At 37.9% G+C, this 17,675-nt stretch overlaps 1 protein-coding gene across 6 annotated transcripts in view; it reads left to right on the top strand.

The window, feature by feature from the left end:
- Positions 1-17,675, top strand: part of LAMA2 (laminin subunit alpha 2) — a 1,406,020-nt gene that overhangs the window by 479,700 nt on the left and 908,645 nt on the right. For all 6 annotated transcript variants that reach the window (XM_053710700.1, XM_053710701.1, XM_053710696.1 and 3 more), the window contains exons 6-7: positions 5,915-6,004; positions 9,967-10,084. In XM_053710700.1, the coding sequence (XP_053566675.1) occupies positions 5,915-6,004; positions 9,967-10,084 (208 nt within the window). The remainder of the gene's footprint in view (positions 1-5,914; positions 6,005-9,966; positions 10,085-17,675) is intronic.

Below are 17,675 nucleotides of genomic sequence, written 5' to 3'. Positions count from 1 at the left end.
GATAAAGTCCAAAGATGGAGTTGTTTACTCCCCTAAAGATATAGGTAAAACGTTCCGGGATTATTACAGCACCCTTTATAACCTACGCACACACCTAGAATCAACACAAGCGGACTCGCACTCTGTAACAGAGTTTTTAATCTTACTTACACTCCCGAAACTAGATGACCAACAGACGATGTGCTTAGCTGAGCCCATTTCCCTAATAGAAGTCAAAAAAGCAATTAAGACTCTGAAACTACATAAAGCCCCGGGCCCAGACGGTTTTACCCCTCTTTTCTACAGAACCTATATTCACCTGTTGGCCCCATATCTCCAAAAATAGTATTCTAGAGCTCTTGAGACAGGTTCCCTGGCTCCGGAGTTCTTGGAGGCAATGATAACCACGATACCCAAAGAGGGTAAGGACCCTTAGCTGTGTCCTAGTTACCAACCAATCTCCCTAATTAATGTGGACATTAAGGTGTTCACTAAGATATTGGCTACTAGACTAGGTCCATTGCTCCCAGGAATAATACACAGAGATCAGGTAGGATTTGTATATAATAGACAGGGAACAGACAGTACTAGGTGGCTCCTTGATATCTTCATGGAGGCTGAACGATTGAAAATTCCCCTGCTCACCCTGGCGTTCGATGCCGAGAAGGCGTTCGACAGGGTGCGCTAGGACTATATGATGAAGGTCCTTGAGGTGGTGGGACTCCCTGGGGTGTTTCGGAGAGCCTTGGGAGCCTTATATTCGAGCCCTACAGCCAGGCTAAGGGGTCCGGGATTTTGCTCTGACCCCTTCAACATGTATAATGGTACTAGACAGGCATGCCCCCTATCCCCACTACTTTTTGTTCTTGCCATTGAACCGCTGGCAGCAGCCATTAGGTCAAATCGGGACAAGGCATTTACATTCACGGTACTTACCAAAAGCTCGGCCTCTTTGCGGACGACCTAACAGTTTTCCTAACAGATCCGTTATCTTCCCTGCCGCACCTACTCAAATTATTCCAACAGTTTGGTTCGCTCTCGTATTACAAATTGAATGTAGATAAGACAGAGTCATACCCCCTCTTTATACCCAAAGCTCAACTTCGGGCCTTACAACTTCAGTATAAATTTAAATGGAAAGCAAAAGGAATTAGACACCTAGGGGTAACCCTGTCGCATGACACTTCACATATTATCTCGGCTAACTATCATCCACTTTTGCAAACTTTTAAACAAATGCTAATACTCCCCAGACACAAAGACATATCATGGATGGGCAGAATATCTGCCTTCAAAATGATGCTTCTCCCAAAGCTCACTTACTTATTCAGATCCCTACCCTTAAAACTCCCAACAACACTGCTAGATAAATACCAGTCTGCCATAAACATATATTTGGGCGGGTGCACGCCCTAGAATAGCACGACAGATACTTCAGGCACCCATCGACAGAGGAGGCTTGAGCCTTCCTAACCTTAAAAAATACTATGAAGCAGCAATGCTGACTCACATATCGGGATGGGGATTAGCCGTAGAATATCCTAGGTGGTATGAGATAGAGCAAGCATCCCTCCCACACAACATATATCTAGCTGACTTAATTTGGTTACCGCGTCACCAAACCCTCACCATGCCACAACTTAGTCCAGTCATAAAAGATTGCCTCTCACTATGGCATACCTTGCAACACTTTCCACTCATTGCCCCACACCCCTCTCCGATTCACAGCGTCAGAGGTTTACTAGTAAGCTTGTCAGAGTCTCACCCTAATCAGTGGACTAAATTCAAAATAATGAAAGTGAGCGATTTATACACAGGTTTGGCGTGGCCCTCCCACGAGGAAATGGTAAGGAGAAACAATCTCCCCCTAAAACTTAACTTTGAAACGTTGCGCTTCAGATCTTTCCTACACAGTTGGGGATTCTTACATACTAGGCCGCGGTCACTGACACCATGGGAGTCTAGATGGTCCACAGGACAACAAAGAATTAAACCACTTTCCATGCATTATCAATATTTAATAGATACCCCCACCCTACCTAAAACGCACAATATCTTAGCCTGGGAAAGAGATTGACAGATAGTGGTAGAACCTAAAACTTGGACAAAAGCCATAACAGACACTAAACAAGTAATATATTGTGTGACACTTTTTGAGCTATTCTATAAGCTATTGACAAGATGGCATTGGGTCCCAAAAAGACTGAGTAGGATATAACCCACTACCACAGCAAAATGCTGGAAAGACTGTGACCACATAGGGGACGAAGTACACATATGGTGGGGGTGCCCAAATATTAAAAAGTTGTAGAACGAGGTCATAAATTTATACAGGCAGTTGGGACTTCCAACAGGGGTAGGTCCTGAAACATACCTCCTGCACATTAATATCCCCAAGCTTCCTAAAGCCCAATTTTTTTTATATATTTATATTCTAATGGCGACCAAATTGATAATAGCCAGAAATTGGAAACAACAATCCACTCCTTCCCTCCAAAAAGTGACCAAACTATTATCATACATAAAAACAATGGAAGAAGCGGTATTCCTTAGTAAGGGAATCCTAGACCTCCATTCAGAGATTTGGGCCCCATGGGATGACTTTACACGCCTTCCCCCACCCTAATTGGAACAGGAGAACACACACCCACTCAGGTCCTACCTCCTTCTTTCCTACCCCACTTCCCCCTCCCTCTTCTCTCTCTCTCTTCTCTTTCTCCCCCTTCTTTGGAAACATGATAGGTTTACATTTATGTACCTCTACAATTGTTATGCTGTTATTTGCACATTCGACCCAAGAAGCTGGATTATCGGTCATTAGATGATAATTGGCCGATTTGCCCTACTGGTTCTATTCTATTTTTGTTAAGTTATTTCTACATCTGTTAAATGTAATGATTGAAGTGACCTTTAAATGATTCATCATTCTTGCAACTGTTATAAAAAAAAAAAAGGGAAAAATGTATATCATCTTTCTTCCTCCGCGAAATTGTGTGAGGAGACAGAATCTTGCGAGACATGCTTTTCATACTGGATTCTGACATACTATGTAAAATGAAATGGACGCACCTAAATATGTCTCGCACTATTGAATGTTTTCTGTTTTCTTTTTTTTTCTGTATGCCTTGATACCCCAACAGGTCTGATTGCTAATTATAGCAAAATATTTGGTGACCCCTTTTCTTTATTTAAGGTGTTATAAGTGTATTACTGAATGTAGGTAAGGGACTTGTAACATCATGTTTCTGAGGCCCACACTGGATGAGTCTGAGGGCAAGATTTACAAATATAAGTATGGCTCATTTCCTACATTTTACCTCTAGTTACTATTTTCAAAGTCCTTGATTTGGGTTCTGAGTAAGCTATCATATGTGAGAGAGGTAAAAAAAGAAAGAAAAAAAAAGCCAGTATATGGGCATAACAAATAGGTATACTAGTATACAAACTATATATGACTTAGAATGAACATGTGGGGTAGTGTAGAAACTAGTACTTGCCCAGTATAACATTGGATCCTTTAGAAAATGAAAATTAACCACCTTGTAGGCCTGACCAACCTTATTATAAGAGACAATAGTGTTAGTAGGGCATAGGTGTTCAACCACCTTATAGGGCTGACAAACCTTATTACTAGTAAGGGTAGTTTTTGTTGGCGAGTACGTGTGATGCCTGTTGACATTAAGACCCGATCTGCCTATATAGGCAAGGCTGTCAGTCTGTTATAGGCAATTCTATATATGGTCTTACACTAACATGCATGCTTTTGTTATGATGACTCAAAGCCTCTCCACTATTACCTATTGGCAAGTGGGCCTCAGCATAGTTCACCTAGTGGGTTCTTGTTCAAACATAGTAACAGATAATAGCACACAGCTTGCATAATACACTATAAACATGTAGGGAGATAAGAGAGACTGACATATGTCTAATGGAATGCTAGGTCTTACATAGGTTTGTGTAGCTAAATACAAATTAGATTGCCTGTCTAAGCTGCCCCACAATGCTTAAAGTAACATAAGATTGGGTTAGGGTATAATATGTCTCGCTAACTGAATTAGACCATTATTATGTCATTAAGGTACCAAGAATAGCTTAACAATTGTAAGTATAACATATATAAAATTGATTTGCGTAAATACCTTAATGTTAAACTAAAACATGCATAAAAGACACTTGAGATGGTTCTAAACATTGCCAAATAGAGACCAACTACCCCATCTCAAAAAAGGAAAATGTTCAGTGATACTTATCGGTATGTGATCATCAGCTTTATTCACCCAGTGAGTACTTGGTTTCATACAAACCTACAACCTTAGGCTATGATACCAAACATATTAGGTTTAAGAAGTGTAATCTGAATCTTGTCTCCTTCTCTGTGGTTTGGGCTCCCAAGCATGTGCCCCAATCCGTAATGGGCTTTTGGGAGAAGCATGAGACAATTATGAAATGTCCCCAGTCGTGTTAGGTAGGAGGGTTGAAGAGTTCGGAAGTTGGCGCGGTGTCCTGGTGGGACCATGATCTTTCAGTTTCCAGGATTCCAGTAGTTTGGATCCTTGAGCCACATCAGAGATTACATGAGTTTGATCTCCCTTCGTAATAAAGAGTTTTGTTGGGAAACCCCAATGGTACCGAATGTTGTGGTTTCTTAACCTGGAGTGTTCATGGGGCAAGATCAGGAAAAATCTTTAAATCAGTGAATTTTTCTGGTAGAGGTAGGTTCTGCGTACATGCTTTCTGTATACGTTCTTTATATGTATAGAAGTGGAGGCGTACCACTACATCTCTAGGCTTTGCAGTTGAAGGGCCTTTGAAGTTAGGAACTCTGTGTGCCCTGTCTATCATATTTTCTGAATTGGTAGGCGGGGCAGCCATTAATGCAAAAAAACTCTGAGATACCCTTGAACTTTAAGTTGTTTTGACGGGACCTGTTCTCCCAGTCCGTCAGCTTATCTTCAAGGTCAGACATTTGAATTGCAAGATTTTGTATGTAACTAAGGAGGTTGGATTGGTCCACTACAACATCTTCCTGTTTTCTCTCAAGTGTGTCCATCCTCTCATTAGTAGTGGATAGATCTTTCCTGAGGTCTGCAATTGCAGATGTTAATTTTTCAGCAAAGGATTCATGGTGTGTATCAAGTAGTGACTTTAGAGATTGCAGTATGAATGTTGGGGTTACAGATGTGTGGTCAACATTTTGTATATCTTTAGTAATCTCTTCAGACAGAGAGTGATGTTCTGGGCTTGAAGGTGGTGAACTTCTGTCCTCTTGGGTGTAGGAGGGAGAGATTGAGGTTGTGTTAAAATGATCAATCACTGTACGCTTAATAGAATTAGCAGCCTTGGCTCTCTTTTTCTGTGATTGAGACATGTTAGCTCATGCAAATAAGAGCAGTGATCGTTTTGGTGGCTCTCAAGTGTATTAGAATGGCCTCTGCATGGAAACAAAAAAAATTAAGCATGGATCAGGACAATCTTCCACGCTTAATGACATCCTTCTTACTATGACAACACATTCATAAAGAGTTTGATAGATCCAACAGCCCTGCTCATACCTTTCCCCAACGTTCCTCCCCTTAATACCCCCCCCCTTTATGACAAATAGATGGGGTTCTAGATATCCTAGTAGTCATATATTTAAACCTCCTACTACCCCAAAATGTATAAAAAAAATTGAGCCAAGCTGCCATACTATTTAAATTATATTTTAAGATAGAAGTTTAAAATATCAACTTGTTCAGTGCAACAAATGATTATAATAATAATAATGTATTACACTGATACAGAAGAAGATGCAAAACTTTTACTGTAAGTACAAAATAAAAAATAAATTACAGAATAATTGCTAATTTAGGCAATGACACTGAAAAAAACAGTAATATTATTACAACATATGTTATTTACTAAGAAACTAATTTTTTTTATCACTCTTTTTCAGTATTATTATTCCATAAAAGATATTTCTATTGGTGGTATGTGCATCTGCTATGGTCATGCAAGATCATGCCCTTTTAATCCAGCAACTAATGTAAGTATATTAGCAAACTGTGGTTTAATAAAAGTGTATTACATAAGATTATGTAACTTTTACAATGTATTGTGTCAGTTGTATAAATACATAGCATACCAAGTAGGCTAGAGACTCAAACTGCATTTAAATTGTTTACAAAATTAGTCTCCAGATTTGAACTGACATATGTTCACCTTGCAGAGCAAAATTAACACAAAGCTACAGCTCCCCATAGGCAGACATGTGTAGGTTCTCAGCAAACTTCCATATTGGAATAATTTTGCAGATGATTTGAGTCTGGGGGGCTAATGATAAAAGATTCTCCTGCTTGTAGAAACATTATAGTGCAGACATCACAGGGGCTGAACTGAATGAATGCTATAAGAAAAAGGGCGAAACCTCGAAGTCCCAGACTGATAAAAGATGCCTCCAATAAAGCTCACTGCTCATAAGAGATGATCAAAAATGATCAGCCAGCACTGCTAAATCTCTTACAAAATTAGACAGGCAGGCACAGTTTGCTTTGAATCTCTAAGGGATTCTCTGCATTTTTGTATATGATGGAGAGACAAGTCCAGTGCAATATAGCACTGCATGACATGATAATTGTATTACACTTGTGCTTTGTGTTTTATATTAAATTACACTTCAGACTCGGTCCTTTCAATATTATTATATTTAAGTTTGCACTTTCTCTTTTGTATTTTAATGCATTTAGATGTGGATTTAGCAGTGATTTTACAAATTCTGATTATGTTTTGAATGTTTCTGTGTTATTTTAACAATGTAGGATCAAACTGTCTCTATTTGTGTGTATCTTTTGACAAATTACATTGCACTATGTATTTGCTCTATTGTAAAATAACACAGCTTCATAAAGAGGAAGGGATAGGGGAGTTCCCATGGAATGTCTAAAGCTCTCACAATTCTCATGAAATGCTGTAAGCATTTTACACAAGCTGGTGTCATTAAATTCAGCTGTATGCCGGTGAATTTTGCTCAAAATTGATAATACCTTTATTTAACTGACATAAAAGTCATGTATACTAAACTAGAGGCAAAAGCAAGTTAAATTGCTGTGAAAACCTTTCAGTTTAATTTGTATTTGCTGCAAACAGAGACATTATATCAGTCACAGGTGTTCTCCTGTTATCTCCCCTTTCCCCAGTGAAATTTTGTATCCGAGAAAGCATCATTACTTTCTCTCATCTCTGTAGGACTTTCAGGTTCTGCCCTTTTTACTTATGGAATTCTATGATGTTAGTGCCTGTGAAGTATGCACTATAATTCTTCTCCAAACTAGAGCATCTTTGATCATTGGGCCCCTAGGAAGTAATTAAGAGCTCACGATGAATCTGAAGCTGTCAGTTGTAATTTAAATAGAACAAATACAAAGTGAAATGTAATTTGTAAAAGATGCACATAATTATACAAAGTATGACCTTAATGACATGGGTGTGTTGGGGGAGAAGATGGTAGCACACTTTTCAACTATGCAAAGGGGGGGTCAGTCCAAGCATAATAGAACAGAATGATCAGTTTGTGACTATGTCACACCTAGAATATCTCAAGGATGGGATGACAGAAGGGTACACTTAGAAAATGTCAAATTAGAAAGTTTTGAGGAAAGCACACCAAGTAGCAGCAGAAAGAACATGAGAATTAAATGTATGACAGAAAATACAAGAAGCATGATGGGTAAAATGGGGGAGCTGGAGCTCTTAGTTGCAAAAGAGGACTATGGTTATATCAGTATAACTGAAACTTGGTGGAATGATTCACATGACTGGGCACTTAACTTAGAGGGTTATAATTTATTTAGCAGGGACTGGATTAATAAAAGGGGTTGAGTAATTTGCATGTATATTAAACCTGACCTTAAACCTACAATAAGGGAAGATATTTATGATGATATAGGTGATAATGTAGAGACCCTGTGGGTTGAAAAATGAGTGGGAAACATTCTAAAAAAATATTACTAGGAACGTGCTATAAGCCCCCCAACATTAGTGACGTGGAGAAAACTAAACTACTAATGAAAATAGGAAAGGTTGCTAATAATAACAGTGCAATAATTATGGAAGATTTTAACTACCCCAACATATCTTGGGTCAATAAAACTAGTAATACAGCTAAGGTAGATAGATTTGTTAATGTTTTCAGGGTAAACTTCTTGTCACAATTAATAGATCGAGTACCCCATTGATCAGTACTGGTCACTGTCCTTTTTAATATTTTTATTAATGACTTGGAGCAAGGATTAAATAGCAACATCTATATTTTTTCAGATGATGCAAAGTTGTGTAAGGTCATTAGGTCAGGGCACAATGATGTTGATTTACAAGGAGAGCTATAAAAATTAGAAGAATCGGCAGGTAAATGGAAATGAGATTTAATACTGGAAAATGCAAGGTTCAACATTTTGGAAGTAAAAATAAGCAGGCAATCTATTATTAAAATGGAACTAGACTTAGAAAAACAGAGGAGTAAAGAGATTTGGGAGTAGTAATATATACCAAGCCAAAGATTTGTGCAAAATGCAGGGCAGTGGCTAATAAGATACTAGCATGTAATAAAACAGGCATTGATGCAAGGGAGGAAAGCATAATTCTGTCACTATATAATTCCCTGGTAAGGCCTCACCTAGAGTATGCAGTGCAGTTCTGAAGACCAATTTCAAAAACAGACATTGCAGACATAGAAAAAGTTCAGAGAAGGGCCACAAAACTAATAAGGAGAATGGGGAATTTAAACTATGAGTAGAGGTTATCCAAACTGAGTCTGTTCTCTCTAGAAAAAAAGGCCCTTGGCAGGTGACATGATTACTTTATATAAATAAATTCAAGGCCCATATTCAGAGATGGCAGAAGCTCTGTTTATACCAAGAAAATTTTGACAAGTGATCAAAATTTAAGGCTGGAAGAAAGGAGATTTAATCCCCTGCAACCTAAACATTTCTTCATTGTAAGAGCAATAAAATTGTGGAACTTATTATCTGAGGAGGTGGTAAATACTAATAACTTAGATCCATTTAAAAATGGTCTAGATACATTTCTGGCTAGAAACAGAATTCATGGATTTGATTAATTGTGTTAAATGGCTCACCTTTTGTTAATGGGATTAATTTAAGATCAACTAGAGGTTTTTTAAGTTTCTTAAAATTTGTATATGTTGAACTCAATGGACTTCTGTATTTTTCAACCTCATCTACTATGTTACTATGACCCTAATTTGTTAAAAAAAAAAATGTACAGTAACTGTCAAAGCATAATCAGAATTTTTAAAATCACAATATTAAATACAGCTGTATACAGACTCTGTAAGCATAAAAATACAAAATAGAAAGTGCAAAGTATAGCAAAATCAGTTTTTTTAGAATTTCGTGAGGGATCTCACAGTGCTTGATGGATCATTTTATATCATCTAACCTGCGTAGAGAGCTTGATATCATTACACCCTAAATCTGATAAACTTGTGAGTTAGCATATGATAGGATATGCTCCATATTACTCTGACATAAAAATATTAATTTGTTTTGTGATACAGTATAATTTTACAGTTCAATTATGTTGACTTCTTAAAATGCAATTAAATGTGCAAATAAAGTACTTTAGCAATTAAAATGGTAATATACATTTTGTATTTTTTTTTATTTTTACACTAACATTTAGGGCTGATGCTTTGTAACTAAATATTAAGACAGTTGCTATAATGTGCATTGAATTTGCAGTATTATAGGGATATGAATCCCCAAATTTGTATTTTATGATTTAGATAGAGCATGCAATTTTAAACAACTTTCTAATTTACTAGAAGTAAACTGAAAAATGTTGGGTTCCAAATATCTTTAAATTGGTCCTTCACTTGTCCATGATGTCTTTGTATATCTATCTATTTAGGTGCTTGGTTACCATTAAATATGAATTGTCTACTGAACTATTTTATTATTTATTTATTGTGTCACAAATTAATTTTTTTAGAAATCATCTTGTAAATGTGAACACAACACATGTGGAGACAGCTGTGAGAGATGCTGTCCTGGGTTCAACCAAAAACCTTGGCAAGCAGGAACTTTCCTTATGAAACAGGAATGTGAACGTAAGTTAGCATTGTTTAGTCCTTTGATGATTACATAATGAGATGCAGAAACTACAACATCTTGGTCTCAATGACATTTTATCATATTTTTTTCTTTCTTCATTTTATGGTATTAAAAGTGAATGCTACTGCTGATTCTGTAACTATTCTAAATTAAAGACTAGGGGGACGAATTATCAAGCTCCGAATGGATGCCACTGTTTCCGAGCGAGCCTTCAGGCTCGCAGGAAACAGCAGTTGTGAAACAGCGGTCTAAAAGCCGCTGCTCCATAACTTGTCTGCCTGCTCTGAGGCCGTGGACATCAATTCGCCCAATCCTATACGCTCGGGCTGATTGACACCTCTTGCTTGCGGCCGATAGGCCCGAATCTGCAGGGGGCGGCATTGCACAAGCAGTTCACAAGAACTGCTTGTGTAATGGTAAATGCCAACAGAGTATGCTGTCGGCATTTATCAATGTGCGGCGGACATGATACGCTACATTGTATCATGTCCACCCGCACATTAATAAATAGGCCCCTATATGTGTTTCATAATGCAACAAAGAAAATATTAAATATGGAAAATGCATATATATATATATATATATATATATATATACTGTATATATAGATATAGATAGATAGATAGATAGATAGATAGATAGATGATAGATAGATAGATAGATAGATAGATAGATAGATAGATAGATAGATAGATAGATAGATTGAAATATATGTTTGTGTGGTTGTTTGTGTTTGTACATATACACACATACACATACATTTCATATTTAGCTAATGATTATATAAAATGAAAAAAAAAATCCTATAGACATATAGCAGACTCTAGATGCATTTGTAAAAAATAACTAAAGTCTATAATAAAAACATTTTAGAATTACATTCTTTAACAAATAATATGTCTGAGGCTGTAAAAGAAAAGAGCTGACTAGAAAATACACAAAAGTGAAGCCCAGTTTCTTAAGTAGCTGGATATAACTAATTCAGCATTTAAACCATCTGGAAACAAAGTTTGTGCTTCATGTATTCACCTCATGTCTTTTTCACAATAAACTTATTTTTCAAATTATCATTCCTCTTTCACCTTACAACTACATCTTTGTCCAGTTGATTTGTATGTATTTATGTATGTCTGGTCTGTGATTGCTATGATCTTTTTCAAATGTTCAAACAGGGGATTCCTATGATATCTCTGAAGCTCTCTCACAATTCTCATGAAATGCTATTAGAAGTTTACACAAGCTGGTCTCAGTAAATTATCTCGCCAGAGCTCAAAAAAGTTAAATTGTAGTGAAAACATATCAGTTTAATTTGTATTTGCTGCAAACTGTTTATATCAGTCACATATGTTCTCCTGTTATCTTCCCTCCCCCTGTGAAATTCTCTGTCCCAGAATGCCTCATTACTTTCTATGAAAGGCATCTCTCATCTCCTTAGGACTCCCAGGTTCTGGTCTTTTTTCCTATAGAATTTGGTTAATTTAGCCCCTGTGAAGTCTGCACTATATTTTTTTCTACAAAGCAAAAAGTGGAAATGCAGCATAGCTATTATGTCATGCAGTGCTATATTTAACTTGGATTGTCTCTGCTTCACATGGAAAAATGCAGGGAACACCCTTGGAGAATTATAGTAAAATCTGCCTTTTTAGAATCTCGTGTGGGATATTGCAGTGCTGGAGGATCATTTTATATCATATTACCTGAGAGGAGAGCTTAAGAACATCAGGCCATCTCTCTGATGTTGTCTTCTCTTATATCTTAGAAACTGGCGCTTGGAACAAATCCCACTGCAAAAAGTTAGTTCATTTGATACAGGATTATCCATTTTTTAATAAAAGAAATCACAGAAATACTTTTTTTTAAACATGTCTCTTTAATTATGAGATTTCTTCTCACAGTTAAATTGGCACTGGAATGATGTATTTGTATTCCTGAGTACCTGTGCTCCAGACTCACTGTTTCTTATAATAGTCTGCCTCCTGAATCAAAGAAAAACTTATAGGAAGTAACCCCCAAAATGCTACATCTTTCTTGACTATAAAGACAGACATTTTGCTTTCTCTTGAGTGACAGAAATGCTTTTCCTTTGTATCGGTCACTTATATTATATGTTTTCCTAAGTAGGTAAATATTTGTGGTTCAACTAAAATCATTGCATACGTTAGTGCTGTCATAACTGGGCACAAAAGTTTAATAGTTCTTGGAACATCTAGTCACCCTGTGTCTTAAATTCCTATCAGTTTTATTCTGTCACTAGTCGCTTCCAAATATTTCTTGATAATCAATGCTGCTATGTATGCATACTTGACTTCACCAACAAATTCTTGCATCGTAGACCTGTTGCAATTTGAAACACTTCTGCAAAGCTCAATTTTTACACTGATCCAAAGCAGATTTTCTTTAGGCCAGAACCCATATTTACACTTCTATCTATCATTCCTAGAACTACCCCAATCACAAGCTACGTCCTATGATTTTTGTTTATTCTGTGAGATCACATTATTTTAAAAGCTGTTCAGTGTTTAAGAGGACTTTGTGGAAAGTCTAAGTTTAGATCATTATCTGTTTGTAGTAGTATGTCATTAAACAAACGGAACTGTAATATCCCCTGTATATTCTGTATATTGCTGTGCAATATGTAAGTGCATAATAATAATATAAAAAAATGAGAAAATATTTTTATTGTCAATTTGCTTTTGTTCTTTATTATTTATTATGGTTATGTTGTACTTATTTTACAGAGAAGGATATGTAAGTGTAATTTCACTGTTAACATTAAACTTAATATTAATTCTTTATATGTTTAGAAAAATAAAGAACACAGTATAATGTCTTAGATTATGGCTGCTGCCAGCACTAAATTTATTTATTTTGCTGCCCTAGCCACTATTTCCCCCAATTCCCTCCATTACTAACAAATGCACAGAGAGATCATGTACCAACCTGCATAGATAATTATCTATCACTGATTTGTGATGACTTTTAAAAGAACACATTTTGGAGAGCATAGGATCAGAATGTCATCATGCAGTGGAACTACCCATGTAAAAATTCAACCCCTCCCCAATCTGCTCCTTTGGGACATACCTTGTTGGCAGGGATAGGCACAGACAAAGGCCCTCTTCTGGCTATACCCATGTGCCAGTGTCACTACTGTGTCATTATATAGTGCTGGGTGTTATTATACTGATGCAGATACAACTGATCCTATAACCAGCCCTCCTCTGGCTATACCCATGTGCCAGTGTCACTACTGTGTCATTATATAGTACTGGTGTTATTATACTGATGCAGATACTACTGATTCTATAACCAGCCCTTGTCTGGCAATACACATGTGCCAGTGTCACTACTGTGTATATACTCTTTGTATAGAGCTGGGTGTTATTATACTGATGCAGATACTATGGACCATATAACCAGCCCTCCTCTGGCTATACCCATGTGCCAGTGTCACTACTGTGTATATACTCTTTGTATAGAGCTGGGTGTTATTAAACTGATGCAGATATTATGGACCCTATAACAGCCCTCCTCTGGCTATACCCATGTGCCAGTGTCACTACTGTGTCATTATATAGTGCTGGGTGTTATTATACTGATGCAGATACCACTGATTCTTTAACCAGCCCTTGTCTCGCTATACGCATGTGCTAGTGTCCCTACTGTGTATATACACTTTGTATAGAGCTGGGTGTTATTATACAGATGCAGATACACATCTAGTATTTCACTCAGGCTTTATTTATTCCTTAACATATCACCCAATATCGCTAGCAGTCTCTTGACAAGCCACTAACTTTATTCACACTACATATTTTTCTTCTTCCTATTATTTAATCATAAAGAAAAGATATACTAAGGTTGTGGCGGACACTGCAAGGGCTAGTCACGGACACCAGTGTCCGTGTATGGACACCTTGCCTATCCCTGCTTGTTGGTCCAAACTTTACTACTCTTGATCACTGCTTAGATTTGTTCTTCCCTCCATGTTATTGTTTTTGTTTACTACTGGGTAAGATTGCTTCCACAAATGTCTCTACTCTCAAAGCCATTATGTTTCATATTTCCTTTTCTTTATTATCTCCAAGAGATATGCAGCATCAGAAAAGCATGACATATATAGAGTTTATGATTATCCACTAAAACGCACCAGATGTGAATTGGGGAGTCTCTACTCTGATGTTACCATAATGAACGTGTGTTATTCATATTTTATACCCACGCTTTTTGCAGCTTTTATTTTATATTTTGTTTTTCAACAAAGTGCATACTTTTTACATATAGACTAAGCAGGTCTGGGATTACAAAATCTTTTTGAATAAGATCTTTTCCCATTTAAACTGTTGTGTTTTTTTGTTTTGTTTTTAGTAACTCTTTATCCTTTTTCAGCAACATACACGTTTTGTAACAAAAACTAGAACTTTTAAATTATATGATAACTAGTACTAAAGCCTGTGTACACGGGCCATTTTTTGCAGTACAGCGGTCCCACCCCTTGCTCTCTCCCCCCTCTCTTTTGCTCTCTCTCCCCCCTCTCTTTTGCTTTCTGTCCCCCTCTCTTTTGCGCTCTCTCCCCCTCTCCTTTGCGCTCTCTCTCCCCTCTTTTGCTCTCTCCCCTCTTTGGCTCTTTCCCCCCTTTCTTTTGCTCTCTCTGCCCCCTCTTTTTTCTCTCCCCCCTCTTTGGCTCTCCCCCCCTCTTTTGCTCTCTCTCCCCCTCTTTTGCTCTCTCTCCCCCCTCTTTGGCTCTCTCCCCTCTTTTGCTCTCTCTCCTCTTTGGCTCTCTTTCCTCTTTTGCTCTCTCCTCTTTGGCTCACTTTTCTCTTTTGCTCTCTCTCTTCCCCCTCTTTGGCTCTCTCTCCACCCCTTTGGCTCCCCCCTTTGGCTCTCCCCCCCCCCCCTTTGGCTCTCTCCCCCCTCTATTTGGCTCTCTCCCCCCCCCTCTTTGGCCCTTCTCCCCCCCTCTCTTGCTCCCTCTCTGGCTCTGTCTTTCAAACCCTTTGCCTCTCTGGCCATGCCCCCATCGCGGCACCCCGTCCGGCCACGCCCCATCGCGGTGACACCCACCAGGCCACGCCCCTCATCATGTCTGGCCACGCCCACTTGTCACGCCCGGTCACACCACTCACCATGCTCCCATCGCAATGCTCCCGTCGGCCACGCCCCCTGACACTCTGCTTCAGCCTTGCTCTGTGCTGAGTGTCAGGATCCAAACGGCCAGGTATGTTTGTCACGTGCAGTCTCTACTGCGCATGACTGCATCTGACAAACATACTTGGCCATTTATTATATAGGATTAATATTTTGACCATGCTCTTTTTCTACACAAGCCTTTCTTCATTAGCCCATTCAAGCTTATAAAACAGTTCAACTATATCTGTACACACGGCAATAAGAAAAAAGTGAATGATGCTCACATACGTTTTTTTGGTGGTCTGGTTCATGAAAACCCATCTCTGAGAATGAATAAGGAATGTAAACTCTGTTCCCAGTATCAATTTGTCCTATGAATATGCATGTGGACTTTCCTTGCATATCATACCTGTTGCTTCTATGCATTGGTCTTCTTTGCTAGGATTCCATAGCTATGAAAAGTGTTTCTTCTTTTTTACTAGAACACTGATTCATCAAGATAGGTACATTTCCATTTCTCCTACACACCTGGCCCTGTCATTCTTATCATAAAGGATATTATTGTGGCTTCATTTTATTCTGGATCAAAGTGCACTTGTCACGTGCAAAGTTTACTTTTAAATGTGCATGCTTCTCTTTACATTTGGCCTACCAACCCAGAAAACATACAAACTGACTGCATCATCCAGGCCCATAATCAGTAAAGTTTAACCTTTATCACATATCTCCAAGACAACTGAGTGCAATTCTTCTAATAACCATATTTCATCTCCATCATCTCTATGTCCATTTCAGACATTCCTCTCACAGCCCCATTGATGTCCATGGGGGAAAAAAATGTATGTTTAAACCTAACATCCTAACATAAACCCCGAGTCTAAACACCCCTAATCTGCTGCCCCTGACATTGCCGACACCTACATTACAGTTATTAACCCCTAATCTTCTGCCCCAATGTCGCCACCACCTACATAAATTTATTAACCCCTAATCTGCCGCCTCCAATGTCGCCACCACCTACCTACACTTATTAACCCCTTATCTGCCGCCCCCAATGTCACCACCGCCACTATACTAAAGTTATTAACCCCTAAACCTCTGACCTCCCACATCACTAACACTAAATAAATATATTAACCCCTAACATAACCCTAACCCTAATGTAACCCTTACCCTAACACCCCCTAACTTTAACATAATTAAAATAATTTTAAATAAAACTTACTATTAATAAATAAACAATTCCTATTTAAAAATAAATATTTACTTACCTGTAAAATAAACCCTAAGCTAGCTACAATATAACTAATAGTTACATTGTAGTTAGCTTAGGTGTTATTTTTTATTTCACAGGTAAGTTTGTATTTATTTTAACTAGGTAGACTAGTTAGTAAATAGTTATTAACTATTTACTAGCTACCTAGTTAAAATAAATACAAATTTACCTTTAAAATAAAACATAATCTGAGTTACACTAACACCTAACATTACAATAAAATTAAATAAATTAAATTAACAAAATATAATTATCTAAATAACAAAAAATAAACACTAAATTACACAAAATAAAAAAAGAAATTATCAAAAATAAAAATGAATTACTCCCAATCTAATAACCCTATCAAAATAAAAAAGCCCCCCAAAATAAAAATAAAAAACCCTAGCCTAAACTAAACTGCCAATGGCCCTTAAAAATAAAATACAAACAACCCCCCAACAGTAAAACCCATCACCCACACAACCAAACCCTCCAAATAAAAGCATATCTAAATAAACCTAAGCTCCCCATTGCCCTGAAAAGGACATTTGGATGGGCATTGTCATTAAAAGGGCATTTAGCTCTTTTACATTGCCCAAAACAATAAGCTTAAAATAAAACCAACCAATAAACCCTTAAAAAAAAAAACTAACACTAACCCCCGATGATCCATCCTCATCCAGGCGGCAGAAGTCCTCATCGAAGCCAGCAGAAGTATTCATCCAAGCAGGCAGAAGTCCTCCTCGAAGCCGGTAGAAGTCTTCATCCAGACAGCATCTTCTATCTTCATCCAACCGGCGTGGAGAGGGTCCATCTTCAAAACATTCTGCACGGAGCATCCTCTTCTTACGATGGTTGCTGAAGAATGAAGTTTACCTTTAAATGATGTCATCCAAAATGGCGTCCCTTACCTTCCGTTTGGCTGATAGAATTCTATCAGCCAATAGGAATTAAGGGGGGATCCTATTGGCTGTTGCAATCAGCCAATAGGATTGAGCTTTTATCCTATTGGCTGATCCAATCAGCCAATAGGATTGAGCTCGCATTCTATTAGCTGATTGGAATTGGCTTTGAGGAGGACTTCTGCCAGCTTCGATGAGGACTTCTGCCGCCTGGATGAGGATGGATGTCAGGTCTTCAAAAACTGTAAGTGGATCGTCGGGGGTTAGTGTTAGGTTTTTTTAAGGGTTTATTGGGTG

This window comes from Bombina bombina, chromosome 4 (genome assembly GCF_027579735.1).
Source record: "Bombina bombina isolate aBomBom1 chromosome 4, aBomBom1.pri, whole genome shotgun sequence".
In the NCBI taxonomy this organism is placed as follows: Eukaryota; Metazoa; Chordata; class Amphibia; order Anura; family Bombinatoridae; genus Bombina; species Bombina bombina.
This window is presented reverse-complemented; position numbering and strand designations above follow the sequence as displayed.